The 20,428-nt window shown below is 41.4% G+C and overlaps 2 protein-coding genes across 4 annotated transcripts; both read left to right on the top strand.

Moving 5' to 3' along the window:
* The first annotated feature begins 5,697 nt into the window (after window positions 1–5,697).
* Window positions 5,698–8,245, top strand: trh (thyrotropin-releasing hormone). The gene is made up of 3 exons (XM_069141425.1): window positions 5,698–5,811; window positions 6,246–6,454; window positions 6,934–8,245. The coding sequence occupies exons 2-3, from the start codon at window positions 6,265–6,267 to the stop codon at window positions 7,560–7,562; spliced, it is 819 nt and encodes a 272-aa protein (XP_068997526.1). The 5' UTR covers window positions 5,698–5,811; window positions 6,246–6,264; the 3' UTR covers window positions 7,563–8,245.
* A 1,500-nt stretch (window positions 8,246–9,745) lies between these two features.
* On the top strand, window positions 9,746–19,144 carry LOC138192718 (rabenosyn-5). Of its 3 annotated transcripts, XM_069140309.1 has the most exons (12): window positions 9,746–9,834; window positions 11,583–11,879; window positions 12,502–12,636; window positions 12,781–12,881; window positions 12,998–13,043; window positions 13,137–13,298; window positions 13,389–13,657; window positions 13,809–13,879; window positions 13,988–14,074; window positions 14,194–14,296; window positions 15,294–15,398; window positions 15,489–19,144. In XM_069140309.1, the coding sequence occupies exons 2-12, from the start codon at window positions 11,717–11,719 to the stop codon at window positions 16,590–16,592; spliced, it is 2,346 nt and encodes a 781-aa protein (XP_068996410.1). In that variant the 5' UTR covers window positions 9,746–9,834; window positions 11,583–11,716; the 3' UTR covers window positions 16,593–19,144. The 3 variants fall into 3 exon arrangements, with proteins under 3 accessions (XP_068996410.1, XP_068996407.1, XP_068996409.1); XM_069140306.1 differs by having other exon boundaries at window positions 13,137–13,657; XM_069140308.1 differs by having other exon boundaries at window positions 9,747–9,834; window positions 11,607–11,879; window positions 13,137–13,657.
* The last annotated feature ends 1,284 nt before the right edge of the window (window positions 19,145–20,428 follow it).

The following is a 20,428-nucleotide window of genomic DNA, read 5'->3' as shown; positions in this document are numbered from 1 at the left end:
AAGACAGAGATGAAATTTGAGAATAAATAATGCTTTCTCTCCTGCTGGGTGTGTCTGTCCATGTGTCTGCATATTGTGTGACTCCAGATAACTGTTCAGTGTGATGAAAAATGAGTAAATAATACATTAGTCTATATGGGAGCAGAAACAAACCCAGCTTTCAGAGTTTAGCGAGAAGAAACAGTAATGTAAAATATTAGAGTTATCTTAAGACACTCATGACTGGTCCTTTTGGATTTTAATGAGAAAAGGATAGCTACAACTTTTTAAAAATTTGCAGAAAAAGTTCAAATAGGCTGGATGTGAATGTCCCACAGTGAAAAGAGCTTTGCATCACTTTTACAACAAATTCTTGACAAAAAGGTGCTTTTCTACATGTTTATATTATTTATCACATAGATGAGGCAGGCTTAGTTGCGTGACAAACAGAGTTTCACTTGATGCCACAGCCCCCTCTACAGCCATTCTGCAGCTGCACTGTACATTGTTGTCATTTCAGTGATGGATTTAGGTTTTGTAACCGTCCTATTTCATAAACAGATGCAAAATCACCCACTGTGAGAGCTCTGTAAGAACCCACTTTGATATTTATGTTGCCACCAAACACAAGCTACAGTCTCTGATTCTATGACATTGACTGAGTCAAAGATTGTTCACCTACACCTCCACCCATCCAACTGTAACAGCTCAGATGGAGCATATCAAGTACACCATCAGCTCAGGTGAAACTCGCGTTGTTGGTCTTTCGAATCGGCCCAAAATGCATCCACAACAATAAATTACTCCCCTAAAATAAATAATGCATAATCATGAAGCAGTGTTTTTGAATAAACAACAAAAGACTCCAACTGAAAAGAATCACAAGTGAGAAGCTTTCTTTGGATTTACGATATTGACATGCAGGACAGACAGCAAGCTGGTCAGTAAAGCTGAGTCTGTCTTCCTGACCTGTGACACACTCCTCCTTACACACACACACACACACACGCGCGCGCGCATACACACACACACACACACACACACACACGCGCGCATACACACACACTTCCAGTGAGCCATGTCCACCAGCACACCCTGTAAGCTGTCACTCATTCCCTGCTGCAGTGACCCCTGTCAGGCCAGTGTCACTTATAGGGGACAGGGTTATCATGAGGTCCACACACACTCGCTATTCCATTTGTTTATTTATTTGTTTGCGTCGCTCTGTCTTCTGGAGTCGGCCCTCATCCTGTTCATCTTCTTCCCTGCGCTCTGAACACGGCCCTGCTGTCACAGTCAGATGTCTTGTCTTTTGAACTTGCCACCTCTGGCTGCTTTGATCTGAAGTGTCCATGAACACTGAGGTGTTGGATTTCACCTGGTCACAGTGTCTGTAATTTCATTCAGACTCACCGAACTTTGTGGGAACTTTTTCATTGGCTCTCCTTTTCTGAATTAATCTATTGTTGGGCAACACAAACCTCCTTAAATTAACCATTGAAAGAAATTATACTTAGTGTGATTTTAGAACCACGAGAAGGATCAGTCACCCCTGTGTCTTATATGGTCTAGTATGGCTCTTAAACACGGCAGCATATAAATGTTTAGCATATAAAAAATACATGTACACCATAATATTTAGATAGTTTCATAACTCCTAAGAGGAGGAAACTAGCAGCAATTTTAATCAACTTGTCAATCCTGTTCCTGTCATCAACAGAGGTTCTGTTACCCCAGCATACAACATGATAAAACTTAGCAGTGGCCACAGACCTTTGAAAAACAGTATTTGAAAGATTCAGACAAACCCAAAAGGAACAATGTTCACGCCTTCTGATCAGCTGTTTCATGTCAATAAAGGCCCCCAGATATTTGTAGGAGGAACCATTTCAAGTTTCTTACTACTGATGAGCCTTAGAGATGCATTCTCTTTTCTTTTGGTGGAGTCAGTAACAAGTTCCTTTGTCTTGTTAGTATTCAGGTAATTATCAGAGCACAAGATGATCATTTTTTTTTTTAAATTCTGACTTACTGAGGTTTTGCAATAAGATAACCTGGACTTCAAGCTTTATAATGTATTCCTAACCCCACATCCACTGCAACATCCTCCCTATGTAGACTGTCACTCTATAATAACACAAACCGTATCGTGTCTTAATGTAAACCTGCCATTTTAGGGTATTTGCTTAAAAGACCGACTTAAAAAGATGTAACAAAGCAACTGTACACTTCCTGCTTAGCACCAAACAGCAGACAGTCCAGCTAACAACTAACTTGTAAACACTGCATAGGGTATTTAGCAGCTAAAGAACTAATAGAAAGACTTTGTGGTAACCTGCATGCATGAGATATCCAGAAAGGTGACCCAAAATAATCATAATGTTGTGGAACCCTGATGAGTTCATTTGCCGCAGATAGTTTGTTTATCAGTGGTGTGTTTACATGTCTGAGCCAATTTGTCTGTTTCATACAGTATGTTTCAGCTCATCTGTAGCAGATTTTTTTACTCTCGTCTTTGTTCAGCTAGTCAGGAAAAATACATATCATGAACCAAATTCAGATCACATCTTTGCTAAATCACGGTCAACCTGACACTTAAATAAAATTAAATAAATTTAATAAAGACGCTCTAAAGAACTGATTTCATCGAGTCCATTTCTAAACATGTTCATCTCTCTTGTTTGTGTGTGATGTTCATAGTGGTAAGTTGTGTTTTTTTTTAATATATATATATATATATTTGAGCTGTCTATCACTAGAACATGATGTTCTGCAAAAACACTTTCATCGTCATTATTGCACACCATTACTCAGTAAGAGAAGGGGAAAACCATATTTCATATTTGGTTGGATACTGAATTGGTGACACTAATCTTGTGTCAACCCTGAAACTGTGGTACATGTACAGATCTTCTGTGCTGTCAGGTTAATGATGTGTGAAGCATTTCACACATTTCAGAATTTGTAGCTTCTTTGCAGCAAAATTCATATTTGAAGTTTCGTTTACTGTCATGGCAACAACTTTCGTTTTATAACAATGTAAGTAACTGGCCAAATACATTCAAAGTCTTTATACTTTAAGTCTAAATAAACTAGGGCTGATTGACAGAGTAACGACAACCATGAGCGAGTATTTCTAGTTTTATTACTATTTCTGATGGCTTTTTAAAACACTTTGTATCTGTGTTAAGAAATGTGCCACCAAGATTGTTTTTTCTCTATTAAAGAACATTATGCAATGTTCTAGCATTGTTTTAAGCTTGAATATTTCTTTTTTATTTGCTCCCGAAATATTGTTCTTAAGGAGAGGATAACATTCTCTAAAACATTCTGAAACACTCTTAAAATGTTTTTCATGGCATTTTTAGAACATTATATATTAATTCTAAAATTGTTATCAGTAGCAAGATTTTTCAATGTCACCAGCAGGTATACTTTTTGAGTGGGATAAGGTACTTTAAAAACATTATACACAGGTTTTATGGGAATTTCTTTTTTATGTTTTTAGGATGTTTTAGAATGTTTTTAGAGAGTGTTAACCTATCTTTAAGAAGAACATAATCGGAAAACAAAAAAATGATTACAGCTGAAATCTTCATAAATAAATTGTCATTATTGTTGAACTTGCACTGAAATTAACCGGAGAACAATAGCCATACACGATACAGTAGGTTACCATGGTGATACACATATACTGGGCAGCTTTGTAATATAAAAAAAATCAGTATTCAAAATATAGCTGCAATCCCATTAATCTTGCTTTGTTATAAAGGCTTCTCATCTGGATACACACACAACCCCTTCCAGAGTAGACAAAGAAACAGAGGGCAGAGGCTAATGAGTCTTATTATTATTTTCTCCCACCACACAGGGTTTACACTTGACCTGTCCTCTTCCTCACTACATGAAGTACATAATACTGATCAGAATACTAATTGTTATCATTTCTGTACTTTGAAACATTCTGATATCTAGCTTTTAGTGAAGGATGAGTGATATGAATCAAGACAAAGGAGGTCGTATTTTAATCAGTCTTACAGTCACAAAAGTAAAAAGCGGAAATACTCTTACAATCACTCCATCTGCTTTGATTGTCCGACATCTTTACGATGAAACCTTCACATTGACCGAATAGATTCTGCACAATCACAAGACGTTCACTCATTGAAGAACATGCTGGCCTTTTAAACTGCTTAAAATCCAACCACACACTCTCCTGGGCAATTAATTGGCTCCTCTGGGCATGATGTTTCATGCTTGGCCTAATAGGAGGGAGTGGACCAACATGACAGGTTCAAAGAGGTGGCTTCCCATACTGATCAGACATGTCTTAATTGTACCACTGTCACTTTCTTTGTTCGTTTGAGGCAATGCAGTGCAGAGAGAACTCACTATTAGACTGAGATTGGTCTTTTGGCTCACATGAAATAATTCCTCCTTCTTCACACTGCAACTGAGTTTAAGTGAGTCTGCTAAGATTTAACAAAATCATTTTTAACTCTTTTTTTTTTTTTTTTTTTAAACCTTTTTAGCATCCTTGTTGACTTTGTTTTGTTATTGAACTAATGGTATTTACATTTGAACATTATATGAATATGAATAAGAAACTCTTCTGTCTTCCTCACAAAGGAAAAGAAGGCTTAATATCGCTAAAGATGAACTACAGATAATTGACACTTTTCAATAAAAATCACACACAGAACACTGAATGATTTTAACCATGATATTGCTGCTTTTTAACTCAGCAAGTCTAAACTCGCTTGAAGTATTGGACGTGACAGCACACTGAAAGCAAGTAATTATAGCATTACACGGTCAATTCAATTCACGCTGACATTCAGCGCAGACTACGACTATGCAGGAGTTCATCCAGATGGTGGAGTGTTTTGACTGTATAATGGATGACGGTTTCTCCTCAAATACTTTCATACAGGTAGCTCTACCACAGTAGCGCAGAATTGACAACCTTAAAGCTACTGATAGACTAATATAAATGGGGGAAAATGTAGACGTTATTAAACATAAAACTGCTTCAGAAGTCGTCCCATTCAGCCTGCTCTGCTCAGCGAGTCAACAACCCCTGCTCCCACACACCCTCAGACTTGTTAGATCCGCCCCTGACACATTTTGCAGCGTTGCATCGTGACCAGGAACTGCTTTAAAAAATGTGCTCAGTGGAACCAGATGGGTTGAGCTTACCCTCATGAGTCCTGTGACATTGTGGTATTGATGAAAATATGAATATAGCCAACATCTCTGCAGTCCAGCGCCCCAGGAGACCTCCAAAGTATGTTAAGATACTGACGTCGTTCTCGTCTGAGTGGCAAACAGCAATTCAATAAATGTCAATAAAATAAAGATCAATAAAAAGAAATCGGAATAAATGAAACATTATCCGTAAAAGTCACGGTTGTTAAACTTGAAGGATAAACTATTGGTAAACTATCAATAACTTGTGCGCTTCAGTCTAAACTTTATGATTTTTACAAATGAGTTTCTCTCATCTAGGCATCGTGTAGAGCCTAAAGTCTCTCTCAATCTTATTTATTTGTTTTTCAAATGATAAATTGGGCAGCGGCTCCCATAGGACGATCATTTGCCGCATCCAGTTGCGCACGACTTGGTGACATCAGCGGGGACGACGGATCCTGAAAAATTACTCCAACGTTGGTGTGACGACAGTGTCCGGTAGGTATAAAAGCTGAGACGGAAAGTTATCTGCTCATACCTCCAGACTTGGCCTTAAGGGTCACCAACCGCTGCGAGAGCAACTATTATCACTGACCGGCGGTGCCAGAGGCTGGGGACGAGGAGACGTTAGATACTTCCCAGGTGAGGCTGGCGCATTTTAGAATAAACTTCCATACAACTTGAATATGTATAATGGGGTAGAGGTTCTGCTTGTGTGGGTGAATTACGCATTGTTCTAATTTATTTCGGATGTTTTTGACAGCAAGACATTCAGTTAATGCCTTTGCTCTTAACAATTCTTTTTAATGCTGCTGCTGCGGTTTCAGTGGCACACTGACTTGTTTTATGATTGTATGTGAAGTAAATGATAACAACCAGCATTAATAAAAAGTGTTAAAACAAATGGCAATTTGCACTTGACAAATATATTTTTCAGAAAAATGAGACTAGTCTTAATATTGAAGGAAATAGATTTACTGCTGTGCATCCAAGTAGACTGGTTCATTTTGCCCCCACATTAATTTCACACTTGTAATACGCTATTTCCCATTTACCATGATACATTTATTCAACAGACGAGCAAACTAAATTAACATGAAGTCGACATGTCTGCTCATCCTGGCTTCTCTAACGGTCTGCAACTGGACGCTGTCTGGAGGACAGGGCATCTCTGCTGAGGATGACACGGACCGAAGGACCATAGACGACATCATTTTACAGAGAGCAGAAAGTCTCCTGCTACGGTCCATTCTCAAAAAGATGCAGGATGAAGACGGCAGAAACGGTTCATAAATTTTGGGTTTGGGATCAATTTTAGGTCAAACCAGGAACGATTACTGACTTTAAAGCAGACTAATGCCACAAAACACCTAAATGTTTCATTATTGTTTTAATTTATTCATTAAATGTTATACTAACATGATCTTATGATATCTGGGCTATTTCTGTGGGCTATGTTTGGACCTGAAAGTGGACAAATGTTTTCAGCAGTTGTCAGCTTTATGCGTTCTTGTGGGTGTTTTCCACTTAAATAACTGTACATGTTAAATAAAAAATTATGTTTGAAATTATGTTTTAAAGGGGGTAGTTGCAAAGAATATTCCCGCAGTATAACAGAAAGCAAAGACCATCAACGATATCCTAATGTGCGCAATTTACGCACGCAAGAGAAACGGGGGGAAATGTCTCTGCAGTAAAGTCATACTTAAAGTAGACTTGGAGGTTTTTGAAGTAATCTAAAAGGTATTTTTCTACTTTTTCCAGAGGGGTTTTCCTCTCAGCCAGAATGGGTAACAAAACGACAGCATCCCGGTAAAAGATACAGCGAGGATCTGGAGAAGCGGCAACATCCAGGGAGGCGAGAAGAGGACGAGGATGAACAGTACCTGGATGTGCAAAAGAGACAGCATCCGGGGAAGCGCGAAGATGAAATACACTCATTCATGGACCTCCAGAAAAGGCAGCACCCGGGAAAGCGCTCCACGACGGGACACCTTTCTGGCAACCCCGTTATACTGCTCAGTGAACTTTCAAAACGACAACACCCGGGCAAGCGTTACCTGGTGCTGCAAAGCAAACGCCAGCACCCAGGTAAGCGCCACTCCGAGGACGAGGACGAGGACGGGGATGGGAACTGGGATGTGGACGCGGATGGAGAAGAAAACCTGTCTGAGTTGGAAAAGCGTCAGCACCCCGGAAAACGGTTTTGGGATAACTCGAGTCCGGATTTAGGCACAAACAGTCCGTGTGATGTTTTGGACCCTGCGGGTTGCAGCAAGACCAGTCTGCTGCTCGACTTTTTAGACAACATTAACAAGAGTCATGCCGAGGAGAAGAGACAACACCCGGGTAAAAGGTTTGCACCGGAGGAGGATTTAGTGGAAGGAGAGTAGGTTAAACACGAGTCTTGTGTGCGTGTACTGCCGTATTGTAAAGACATAAATGTATAAATTAAGTGACCATAATAAATTATGAAAAGTGAAAAAATAGTTTACATCATTAAACCTTTTGTGCCACAGTTTTTTCTTTGGCAGACAGTTACTGTCATCATCAAAAGCATTTAACTGATGGTTTGTTTGAGAGCTCTTGCGTAATTGTCCTCCAAACTTTGGACTCTCTGTACATGTAGTTTTCAGAAGAGTTTGTGCCATATTTTGATCTATTATCAGCTATTATTAGTATTTATTCACTTATTTTCATTACTTTTATCCTTACATCAATTTCAAGAATTAAAGCATTAGTCTACTGGCTTCAGCCATGGTGCCTCTGTGAGGCAACACAGCTAGTCAGTACGTGCTTGACTAAAGATTGAATGAAAGTAGCTAGTTATAAGAAACCCCTTCATTGACAGATTTGTGTTTCATTATTTTCTACTTATGTGAAATATTAGAAATACTAGAGCAAAGAAATTGGGTCACTGATTAATTTTCTACATTACTGCATGTATTGAGTTCATTTAATGTTGTAAATTAAAAGCTGCCTTTGTCTTAAAGTCACCCATGTTTTTGTTGGAAAACAAAATGTTTTAGTTGTAATACATGCCTTATAGTGTACTATTAAACTTGATTCAACCCAACCAGGTCTAATTAGTGTGTAGTCCAACAAAGTTGTCAGCTGCCTGAGTCTCTTCAAACTTGATTAATACAGTTCAATAGCAGACAGACAGTGTCAGTATCCACTCCTCTGTGTAATTGGGCTCATTCCATTAGAGCCTTGGGAGCAGCTGTCCATAGGTCTGATCAATATGCAAATTATTCATCATGCATGAGCTGGAGATGGAGACCTAATGGTGGAGATGTTTCACTGAAATGCACACACACAAATACAATCACACTCACACAACTTTCCGCTCCTGCAGAAATACCCAGTGTTCAGTGGATTGACAGACTTTTGAATGCACATTCAAATAGGCAGAATGAACAATTTCAGATCAGGTTTATTTCATGGTAAAGCTATTTTACACTAAAGGCATCAAGGAAATAAAGTAAATGTTAAATCATTAATTTTGTTAAATTGTTTGTGGCTTCAGAGTTTCCTTTTTTTGTTTTGTTTGTTTAGATTCTGTTTTTATGAAACCAAAATCCACACACCCCAACACACATTCAGAACTACACACTTGAACCTGTGTAGTTAAGTGGTTTCCAGCAATTTTGTTTATGAGCCCCCAAAATGGGGCAAAATCAGCCCACTTCACAGTTTCTGATCTCAGTGTGGACATTAGTTGAGCTCCTTAAACAAATCCTGCTTTTTTCCTTTTCAGGCTGCATCACTTGAGGGATTTTTAGGGTCCTGAAAAGATATAAGAATCCAGGATTGCTTAAGAAAAAAAAATAGATAAAATAGTTTTACATATAACATACTTTTGCACAATATTTTTTTTCTTAATTTTTGTGTGGAGTTTTGGACTAACCCCAGATTAAGGCCACAGGTGAGGTAGTATATCATTATGGGGCACAAAGGTCCATTGGATCCCTATGTCCTCTATTCCACCTACTCTATCCATTGCTCTGTTGTTGTCCCTAAAAGTCAACTCAGGTTAACACGACACATGTACATATTTTGGTAGATTAATCTCTAGAGTAAGTAACGACAACATGGAGCGAAATTTTGGCAAATTGTTTAAATAGAGTGCGTGAAGGTTTTAAAACTAGAATTTGATGTAGGACTGAGCCTCAGAGTTAGGCAGGTTAATAAAAGCAGGCTCTACCTAAATATCTTAAGTGCAGTTAATTAAATTGTCTCAAACCATCTGACACAGAGTCCACAAATTAATTTATCCAACCTTGCATTTTGAGCAAGCACTCCATTGGCAACGCCAAACTTTTACTCATTTCAAAGATTCTGAAAGCCTAGATTATTTACAGCCGCAGTGCACTTAAACACATAAACAGTAGAATGAAAACACAATCAGAAATAAAAAAAAAAAAATTAAAAGTGCATTAGAAAAAACACGGCACCAAACAATGTACTTACAGCAAGTCCAGAATCGTGATGGAACTGCTTCAGTGAAGTACGCTTCGCTTGTAGCTGCCTGCGGTTTGTCCCTCCTCTCTTCCCTTCCTGACACAGTGCTGATCACATGACCAGGTAGGGCTGCTGCTGCTGCTGTCGAGCTGTCAAAGAAAACCCAAACTGTCAACAACATTGTGGTTGTCAGATACATTTGTAAGTATAAAGGACCCATCCTGTGGATTTAGCGTCTGCGCGTTTGTTTTTGCGAAGTTATAAGTGATTTAATTTCGCGTTTTGAACAACGACACCGCAGAAACGTTGGCTAAAGAAAGCGAGACGTGCTACTAGCATTCTCCCGCTGACGCTACAGTCTCTGCGGGGTGTAACGGGAGCCAAAGTTAGCCAAATATTAAAACAAAAACGGCGCGACTGAAGACTTTAGGCAATTAATATCCAGGTAACACATACTAAAAAAAAAAAAAAAATTAAAAAAAGTGCTCTAACGCAGCGAGTAAAAACAAATACGTGTATTTAGCTGTGTGTGTGTGTGTGTGTGTGTCGCTAACGGCGTAGGTTGGACGCACACATTGGTGGACTGGGTTGATCAAATCTGAAGCTGACGTTAATTTCTAGCTGTAAAATGTGATTTAAGTTGTAATTATTGTAAAAAAAAAAATATTTGGCGTGTCACTCATTTAACTGCAGTTTGAATCAAAAAGCACGCGTGCACTTGAACGGCAATAAATGTAGATTATTTCCACTTCATTAGTAAGAACAGTGTTACACGATAATCAGGAGAAGTGTGAGGTTCTTTCTAACTTCATGACTTCATGAGATATTGCTATGAAGCTTGTTTATTGATGTCACAATCCTGCTCAGTCACATAAAAAGTCACACACTGTGTCCTCGCAGTGAATTACACAGTGACAAGACATGGTTGAAATTCACACTCCAACAAGAATACATGTTTGAATCTGCGTTGGGATTTTGTGCAAGTTAGTGCAAAATGCATTCCTAAATTCAAGCGTGTGACATGTCATGTGTGGATTTTGTTTGAACTTTTGTATGCACCCTAAAATATATATATATATATATATATATATATATATATATATCAGAGACTGCTCCTGTTATGTGCATACAGAGCGCAGCACGGTGACATGCATGGAGCAAGGGGAAGCAATGACTTTCATGAGTTGGTATTACAAGTCATGTCGAGGCACCTGCTCAAAAACAGCACCTCGGTTACATGCGTTTTTGTGAGCGCCGGTATTTGTGCATGTGTGACGTCACCATGGACTTGAAACTTGGGCAGAGACCACACATCAAATTTTGTGTCAGACTCGGGAGGGGGAGGGGCAACGGAAATGCTTTGGAAAGCGTTCAGCAAAGAGCTGGGCGAGGCCTTTTGAGCCGCATTTGCTTTTTTTTTTTTAAAGAGTGGCAGAACGTCACTGGTGAGGAGCCCAACTTGGTGTTTTTTGTTTGACTTTCGCGGGGTTGTGCAACGTGGATTCTTCCCTCAGGGTCGGACTGACAACACCGAATTCTGACATTCTGAGGCATCCGAAGGAAAACATGCATCGCAGTGACCCAGTCGTCACTTCCCGCCACTCCCACGCACTGCATTTGGCTATCTGGGACTTCTTTCTGTTACCCAAGAGATTGACAGAGAACTTGATGTGCACTCTCTGCTCAGGTTTCAGGTCCACGGTGAAATTGCAGATGTGCACGTTCCAGTGGCCACAAAGCACGTGTAACTCAGATGCTGATGTTGATCAAGCGTTCTAACTTGGAATACTTACTCATTAAGGTTATAGCCACCCCACCCCCACCCCCCACCCCGCCCTGCTCCGTGCTCATCACAGTGCTGCAACCCATCCACCCACAACAGGAGCAGCCTCTGAACTTTTTGATTGCACACCTCATATAGCCCGATTCTGCTTTGTCCTGCCTTTCAGTGAGTGTCCTGGGATTTTTCTCAGGTGTCATGGAGCTGATGCTGGGAAGGTTGCAAACCCCGTGACATGCGGACCGCAGCAGCATCGCACCACCTTGCATCTCTTCTCCAAAAACACCGCCGCCTGCTGCCATCATGGCTTCCAGCTACCCACCTCCCTTTGAGGGCACAGGTGAAGTGAAGGAGGGCTTTCTTTGCCCTCTGTGCCTGAAAGACCTCCAGTCATTCTACCAACTCCAAGACCACTACGAAGAGGAGCACTCTGGGGATGACCGTCATGTTCGAGGGCAGCTCAAAAGTAAGTGCCATGTATTGTTCTTCACTCACAGCCACACGGCCAATTGATTTATATTCCAGTGCAAAACTAGTTTTTTACAACAACAACAACAAAGATTTAATTTTTTTTTTTTCAAAAAAGGCAGTTTAATAAGGACAGTTTGAGAACAGGTAGAAGGGCACTGGTGTCGGAAGAATTTGAACCATATGCTGCTGCAGAATAGAAAAATGATTAAATGTGAAAAAGTAGGACCTTGGTTGGAAATAGACACATGAATGAGTGAGCTTAGTAGTGTGGTAAAAAAAAAATGGGCATGTTCATGGGCACAAATAATAGAGAATACACCTGCTAATGTGTATTTTGTTTGGCCAGTTTTATTGTTAGGGATGGCTCAAGGTCCCCTCAGTCATGCTGCCTTAGGCCTGGTTCGCTTTTCTTTTTAACCTCTTTTTTCTTTTAAAATATATGTTTTTATTGTCTTTTTTGGTATTTGTTTCCCTGCTGTGTGTTATTTTGTGATTGTATGGTGTAACATAGTGATTTTACTCTTAAAATAAATAGAAATAGAAACTGATTTGAATTGCATAATTTCTTGTCAGCATTTTTCACTCATTTCTTGTGTCCTACTATTGTCTGCGTTCAGGTTTGGTTCAGAAGGCAAAGAAAGCCAAAGATAAACTTCTGAAGAGGGACGGGGATGACAGACCGGACACTGGCAGTTATGAGTCCTTCTACTATGGCGGAGTGGACCCTTACATGTGGGAGCCTCAGGAACTGGGTGAGACTAGAAAACTGAACTAAAACTCTTCTTTTCTTTTTTTTTTCTCACTGGTATCAACATTTTAAATTATAGCCACAAAATATATGAAGAATTTCCATTTTATATGATACACGAACAAAAGTGTTTCTCTTTTCTTTGTAGGAGCAACTAAAAGTCACCTGGACTTCTTTAAGAAACACAGAGCAGCCCGGATAGATCATTATGTCATTGAGGTCAACAAGCTCATCATCAGACTGGAAAAGGTGCACTTACAACAGCAAATCGTTCAAATAAAAATTGTTCTCGTGCTGTTGCTGAAATTAAAATTAGAATAGGCTTAAAAAATGTAAACTATTTACCCTGAAAATGTATGTTTCAGTTGACATCGTTTGACAGAACCAACTCAGATGCTGCTAAAATTAGAGGTTTGTGCTTCCATTATAACTCTGACTAGTCTCAGTGTATGTAAACATGATTCATTAACTATTTTACTAATGAGTGCTTCTCCTGCTTTGTAGCCATTGAGAAGTCTGTGGTGTCGTGGGTGAACGACTCAGATGTCCCGTTCTGTCCCGACTGCGGAAACAAGTTCAACATGCGTAACAGACGGCACCACTGTCGCCTCTGCGGGTCCATCATGTGTAGGAAGTGCATGGAGTTTGTCCTCTTGCCTATTGCCCGTATGTATGAACAACATCGTGGAAACACAGGGAATTGGATATCAGTTTTGCCACAATGCTGTGAGTTTTATACCTTTTATCCATCCACAGAGAAGCTGATCAATGGGACTCGAGAGGCCCTGTGTGTGCCTGGAAGTCCCGGTCAGACCCAGTCGCTCCCAGCAGCAGCAGGAGGAGGCGGCAGCGGGATGGGCTCGAGGAGGGGCAGCATCAGCAGCTTGAGCAGTGTGACCTCCATGCTGGAGGAAAAGGACGATGAGAAGATCCGCTGCTGTCGCCACTGTATGGACACACTGCTGAAGAGACAGCAGAAGTTAGAGGAGAAGGACCACATGCCGGATATAGTGAAACTCTATGAGGTTGGTCACATGGTTCAAATGACGAGGACTCTCTCTTATTGTGTTTCCTCTGGCTGTGTTTTCTTTTTAAGCTCTGGAGTTTACTTTGTTGTATCTTTCCAGGCATTCGTTGTTTATATTTTGGGCTTTCCTGTTTCTTGCTTCCTATCAGAGGCTGAGGATGTGCATGGAGAAGGTGGATGAAAAGGCTCCAGAGTATATTCGAATGGCTGAGTCTCTCAAGTAAGCTGCACTAAGAAATACTTATTGAATCGTTTCTGACGTGACAGATGGTTTTTTTTTGTTTGAGAGACAGTTTTATTTCTTACTGTCAGCTGTGTACTTTCACAGTGCCGGAGAAACCACGTACAATCTGGACACTGCAGGCGGACTGAGACTCGAGGTCCAGAAATACTACGAACTCATCGATGCTCTGAGGTACACGTCGGTCCTCACTGACTCTTTCAACACAAAAAAAAAGTTTTTATTTCATGTTTTCCAAATATAAAGTATCTACAGATTAAATTGAGTTTTTTTTTGGTTTTTTTTCTTCTCAGTAAGAGAATTTTAACACTGGGACTTAAAGATGAGCCACCACAGCACCCGAAGGCACTCCAGCTTCAGAGGATGATCCGCTACACAGCCACACTGTTTGTCCAGGTGAGCCCAAGTTCAGACAGGTTTTTGACAACGCTTTGGCAGTAAGAAAGGGAAATGCATCTGCAACCGTGTTCATGCACTAAAGCTCGGTACATATAAAATCAGTTCAGCGACACAAAGGCAAAGAGAGAGTTACCGATCACACCTTATTGCAACAATACTGTCACTATTGGTCTCATAAAATGTGTATTTTTGTTCTCACCTTTCCCTTCAGTGTATCAGGCGACTGACGTTAATGATCTGTTAGGTTTGTAAAATCCTTTTCCGCGACTTCAGCTGTCACTGTGCACCGAGCTGATGAAACGTTATAGAGTTTGCTGTTGTAAACTCAGCTAAAACCGCAAAGGTAGACGTTTATTTATTTTTTTTATTTGATGGTGACGCCTCCTAGTTTTACGTCAATTTGACCGAATAGTTTTGGTACGTAGTTGTGTAGATGGAGACCTTATTTCTAAACAGCCAATCAAAACAGAGCAGTCTTCCACACAACTTAAGAATCATACACTTTGAACAGTCACATTAGCATTCTGCATACGTCTCCTTATCAAACACGAACACAAACATATTCTGCACCTCAGCTTATTGAACAAGCAACCAAAAACAATAGCTAAGATTTAAAAAAAAAATTTTTTTAAAAAAAGGAGCATTTCTGTTATTTTCTTTTTTTCAGAATAGAAAATATATTAACAATAAACTAAAAATTGTGTTGACATTATTTTGACGACAAACAAGAATGAATACGTGTGATGTTGTTTGGACTTAGGTCTTTTAAATTATGGATGGACCATTAAGTTCACTGAAAAACAGTAGCTAGTTCAGGCTAGTTATTATAGAGGTGGAAGTAAAAAAAAAAAAAAAAAAAAGATCTGGGCTCCAGACATGATGAAAATCACAAGTAATACTGAAATCAACCTCCCTTACTCACAGAACTAAATCCTCTTCAAATTCAGTATCTTTTCCTGAATTCACCCGTTCTTTTGCATCCTGTGTGTTCCAGGAGAAGCTGTTGGGTCTGATGTCTTTACCCACTAGGGAGAAATACAAAGAGCTGAAAGAAAAGAGGAAACAGGAACAAGAGAAGAGACTCCAACAAGAGAGACTGGTAAGATTGCGTACCGACACTTCTGTTGATATTTTGCCCGGTAGACAAGTTGCCAAATGTGTTTTCTTCTTCCATTTTCTGTTAAAACAGGCAACCCAGGAGTCTCTGAAGAAGAGGCAGGAGTCTGAGAGAAACCGTCCACACGCCAGCACCAACGGAGAGCTGCCTCTGGCCCCAAGAACACAACGCATGACCAAAGCTGCTGGATGGTTGCCCTCCGCAGACTCCGTCCATGCACGCAGCGAGCTGGAGGACCCCCTCCTGCAGCAGATCGAGAACATTCAGTCATTCCTTCGTCAGGCGCGGGAGGCCCAGAGAGCAGACGAGGTGGCCATGTTGGAGGAGAACTTGCGTCAGCTGCAGGATGAGTACGACCAGCAGCAGACCAGCCTGGCTATCGCACTCTCCCAGAAGCTGGCGGAGGAGGAGAGCCTGCAGCAGGGGGAGCTAAATCGCCTGGAGGCTCGAGAAAGGGAGGAGAGGGAGCAATGGGGCTCCACCCAGCCTTCTTTCACCTGGGAACCGTCTCTGGATATTAGCCCAGCGGGGAGAGAGGAAGACACCGCGTCAGAGGACCTGACTCCTACAGCTGAGAGGAGTCCATCGTCAGTCAGGGCCTTCCCTGCTCTCACAAGCCAAGAGGAGTCTCCTCCCAGATTGAGAAGCCTAGGAGGGCATGTAACGCCACCCGGTGGCGAAGGCCAGAACAGCACCTCCCTTAACCCCTTCGATGAGGAGGACTCTACTCCCGTTGAGGAAGACCCATCCAATCCCTTCTTTGAGGACATCAAGAAGGAACACAAAGAGGCCACCAATGGGAAGAAAGAGTACAACCCCTTTGATGAAGATGAAGATGCAGAGGAGGACAAGCAGGCTGACACTGCACCCAGAAACCCCTTCGAGGGTGACGTCACTGACACGGGCAACCCTTTCATGGAGGCCTCTGGGAACTCTCCAGAAGTCTCGACCAACCCGTTCGACGGGGACAACGACAATGAGGTTTTGCCTGATGTGGACATGATAGAGGAAGAACTGCTGCTGCAGCAGATCGACAACATCAGGGCGTATATTTTCGACGCGAAGCTCAGCGGCCGCCTGGACGAGGTCGAGCTCCTGTCAGAGAACCTGCGCGAGCTACAGCACACCCTGCAGGAACAGAAGAACAAGAAGAAGAAGAAGAAGAAGAAGCACTGACACATTTTCCTCCAAATCCCCCCCTAAAACACCTGCTACTTACCAAGTCCTGCGAGGCTAGCTCACTTTACATGACTGATGAGCCCACAGAGTTGGCGGTGGGGGAGGTCTGCTGCACCACAGATTAGCTGAATCCTTGAATTGAATATGTACTACAGCTCAGTAATCTGGAGGAATTGACTTCATTTCCAAACATCTTTCTAAACCACTTATCCTGCATAGGGTCGCTGCAGAGGGCTGGAGTCTCTCCCAGCGTGCACAATTTATAAGCACTGAAAGTCGAAATTCATTTGTACAGGCATGTTGATGAAGATATGAAAACCGGATGTAATAGTGCAAACATGAACAATGGAAGACAGAAGAATGTCACTTCATCGATTGTTAAGTGAGACACTTGGACGGTCGTTCGAGTCGAGTCTGGCTGTGGTCTCGTCGAGGTATGACGTGTCTCTCTGGCAGAAGCCCCTTTTCCACTGCCACTATCAGAACTACTCGCCTCGACTCGCTTCTGGCACAGGCTACTTTTCTGGGTTTTGTTCTGCAGCGGCGTTACCATAGCGTAGCCGCGTGATGTCATGGCGACGTCATCTTCAGCGTGACACACAGACTCGCTCAGTCCTTTCGTCCGCTGCTGGACATCTCCACAGCAGACTGCAGCATGGCTTTGTGAGTTGCCGTTAGTCGAGTCTTGGCTGGTTAACAACAGCATGCCGGTACAGGACGTCCCGTGTTTGGAACAAGGCGACCGTGATTGTGATGATTCTTTCTAACCAATCAGTACTCTGTGGTGTGTTTACGTCACCTTTTAGTATGATTTCAGCTCGCTTGGAACCTCAATGGAGTTGATAGCCAGTATAGTAAAGCGATCGCAGTCAAGCTGAGCCGGTGGCAGCAGTGGATAAGGGGCTACAATGTCACCATTACTTTGGGTGAACACATTTTTTTTCCATATTAGGTTAAAAGAGCACCCCTATAACATTTCCTACACCATTGCTGGACTGACAATGGGCACTTTTAAAAAAAAAATTATCAAAATTGATGCTGCTTGTGAAAATGTGGCACTCACATCACCCACAATGCAACGGGAGTGCCAACAGTTTGGTTGGAGTTTCGGGTGTGTAGCAGCTATTGTACTATTGATCTAACTGGGCCGTGAACAACTCTCAGTCCAAATAACCATCTGATTAAATAACAATGATTTTTTTTTTTTTTTTTTTACGCCCATATTTGGGCAGCCGAGTGTTTGAAGGAAACTGATCATTTGAAAAACGATTAGATATTAATATTTGATTTATCATTTCAGTTACAATACATGCACATTATACAATTAAGCCAATTTTGTCGCTTGTCACTTAAACGAGTACTTATGTATCTTTATGACATCACAAGAAAAAGCTTTTACTCATCAGTGAACTACCAATAACCACGTTAGTGACGCGATATCCACGATGGAAGTTTCATATTTGTTCCAACAGCTGTTAATTACAGCAAGAATTTATTTTCTGTAAAACTAAATTTAAATGTTAAACATGTTGCTTCTCGGTGACATTTTCTGTCTGTAAGGTTTAGATCAAAGTCCTAATCGAGCTGATTTGTTTCATTTAATATGTTTTATTGCATCTCGTCTGTCCTGCGTAAGAAACAAATTTGCATTTTAAACGTCACGGAGGGCCCAGTGAACAAAGCAGTTTTCCCTGTCCTGCTGTGCGACCCTACAGGTTCTGTTCGTATTGTTTACAGTAGCATTCGGGCTGCATGAGTCACGTGTCTGCGTTCCCCTGAAGTGCCGTGTGATGTCGAGCTAGTGGTCGGGCTTGTCTTCCTGCTCTTGTTTTTTTTTTGTTTTTTTATTATTATAAATTTGGACATAACGATAAAACGATTTGCTGAGAGATGTCACTCTTTTTCCGTGCTGTCAGCTTGGATCTGTATGTGAAGCATGTTATCTGTTAAATAGTTTCATCTAAGAAGTCCGGTTCACCCGGCGTTTCCCCACGTACTGTGGGTACTGAACACTATTCGCCAAGGGACACTATGGCACCTGTCAGTGAACGAGACATCTAAAATCATTGAAATCCCAATGTGTACAGAAACTACCCTTATTTGTGAAGATGAAATAAATTCTTAGGTCAAAGAAACATCTTCCTGTAAGTCATATACTAACACTACATGAATGCCAGCAAAGTATTATCACTCATAGTGCTGCTAAGTCTGTCCTAACCTGAATTTGTCATTGTGCTTTCTGTCAGATGTCCATATTTCTCTTCATACACAGAGACAGTTCTTCGTGTCTGTCTGCTGGTCTCACACCGCTCATCTGCAACATCTGCATACGACTTTAAGTAAAACATGCGACACTGAAAATGTTTCGTGACGGTGAGAGTAACTCGAGGAGCTCCTTTATGTGTTAAACAGTTGATTTTAGCTTTGGAAGTCATTTGAGTAACATCTCTGTATTTAAAACAAACTGTGAAATGAAAACATTTGACTCGACTACATTGATTTATAGACTTCATCTCAGCACCAATAAAGAAAAAAAAAAAACTTGTCAACAGTAAAATATGGTTGGACTTCTGTTTTGTTTTCCACAGACTGTAGACGAATCGGCCGCAACATTAGAATCACCGAGATGAAATGAATAACGGTGATTATCTGGTTACCCGTCACAGCGGTGGGGTATGTTAGGCAGCAAGTGAACCGTCAGCTCTTGTGTTGAAAACAGAGAAAAAAAAAAAAATGGGCCAGCACAAGTTTCTGAATGACGTTGACAGGGATCAAACTTCGATGTCTGGGTGAGCATTTCCGAAGCGGAAGTTCTTGTGAGGCGTTTCCAATATGCAGCGGTTGGTACGTACCAAAAAGGTGGTCCAAAGGAAAGACGGCCGGTGAACCAGTGACCGGGTCATTGATCCACGCGGGGACCGAAGGCCGTCATTCGTTGTCCGATCCCGCAGAAGAACTACCGAAGCGCAACGATAGAAAGGCGCCAGAACACGCAGAGCATCGCGGCTTGCCGTTTAGGCGGAGCTGCAGACCGGTCAGAGAACCCATGCTGACGCCCGGTCCGCCAAAAGTACCAACAGCGGGCATGTAAGTGTCAGGACTGGACCATGCAGCCGTGGAGGACGGTGGTCTGGTCTGATGAATCACGTTTACTTTTACATCATGTTGACGGCTGGATGCATTGTTCACCTGGGAAAGGAAAATGGATGGCAGCAGAAGGAAATATGGGAAACAGGAAACCGAGGGTCCCGGCCTTCAAGTGGATGTTACTTTGACATGTACCGCCTACCAGGCCATGTGCTCCCCTTCGTGACGGCTGTATTTAGGATTGTTCTCCCTGGTACACGGCAAATATTGTTCATGAATGTTTTGAGGGACGTAACAAAGAGTTCGGGGTGTTGACCTGGCCTGAAAATTCCCCAGATCTCTCTGCAATTGGGCACCTGTGCGATGTGCTGGAAAAACAATGATCTATGGAGGCCCCGCCTTACAGCACTTTAAGGGTCTACTGACATCTTGGTTCCTGAAACCACAAGACACCTTCAGAGGTCTCGTGGGCAGTATTAGTTTGGAGGTTTTAATGTTGTAGCTGATTGGCGTAAATAAAGATGGATGACTTGACAATTCCCCAAAAGTGAAGCCAAAACATATCGATCGCCCCCTGGTGGCTAGTTGCAGTACAAGTCATAAACTCCACCCCACTCCATTTTAGCAGATTGGATTTGATCCAATTTATTTTATTTTTTTTAATTTAAAAAATGTTTTCAAATTTTGTTTGTCATTTTTAATCACACTGATGTTTGTTTTTTGTTATAAATTAATTATTTGATGCT

The sequence above is a fragment of the Embiotoca jacksoni genome, unplaced genomic scaffold (assembly GCF_022577435.1).
Source record: "Embiotoca jacksoni isolate LCO1_2020_lvr unplaced genomic scaffold, fEmbJac1.0.p SCAF_9, whole genome shotgun sequence".
Taxonomy (NCBI): domain Eukaryota; kingdom Metazoa; phylum Chordata; class Actinopteri; family Embiotocidae; genus Embiotoca; species Embiotoca jacksoni.
Note: the sequence above shows the minus strand (reverse complement) of the source record. Positions and strands in the feature narration are given on the sequence as shown.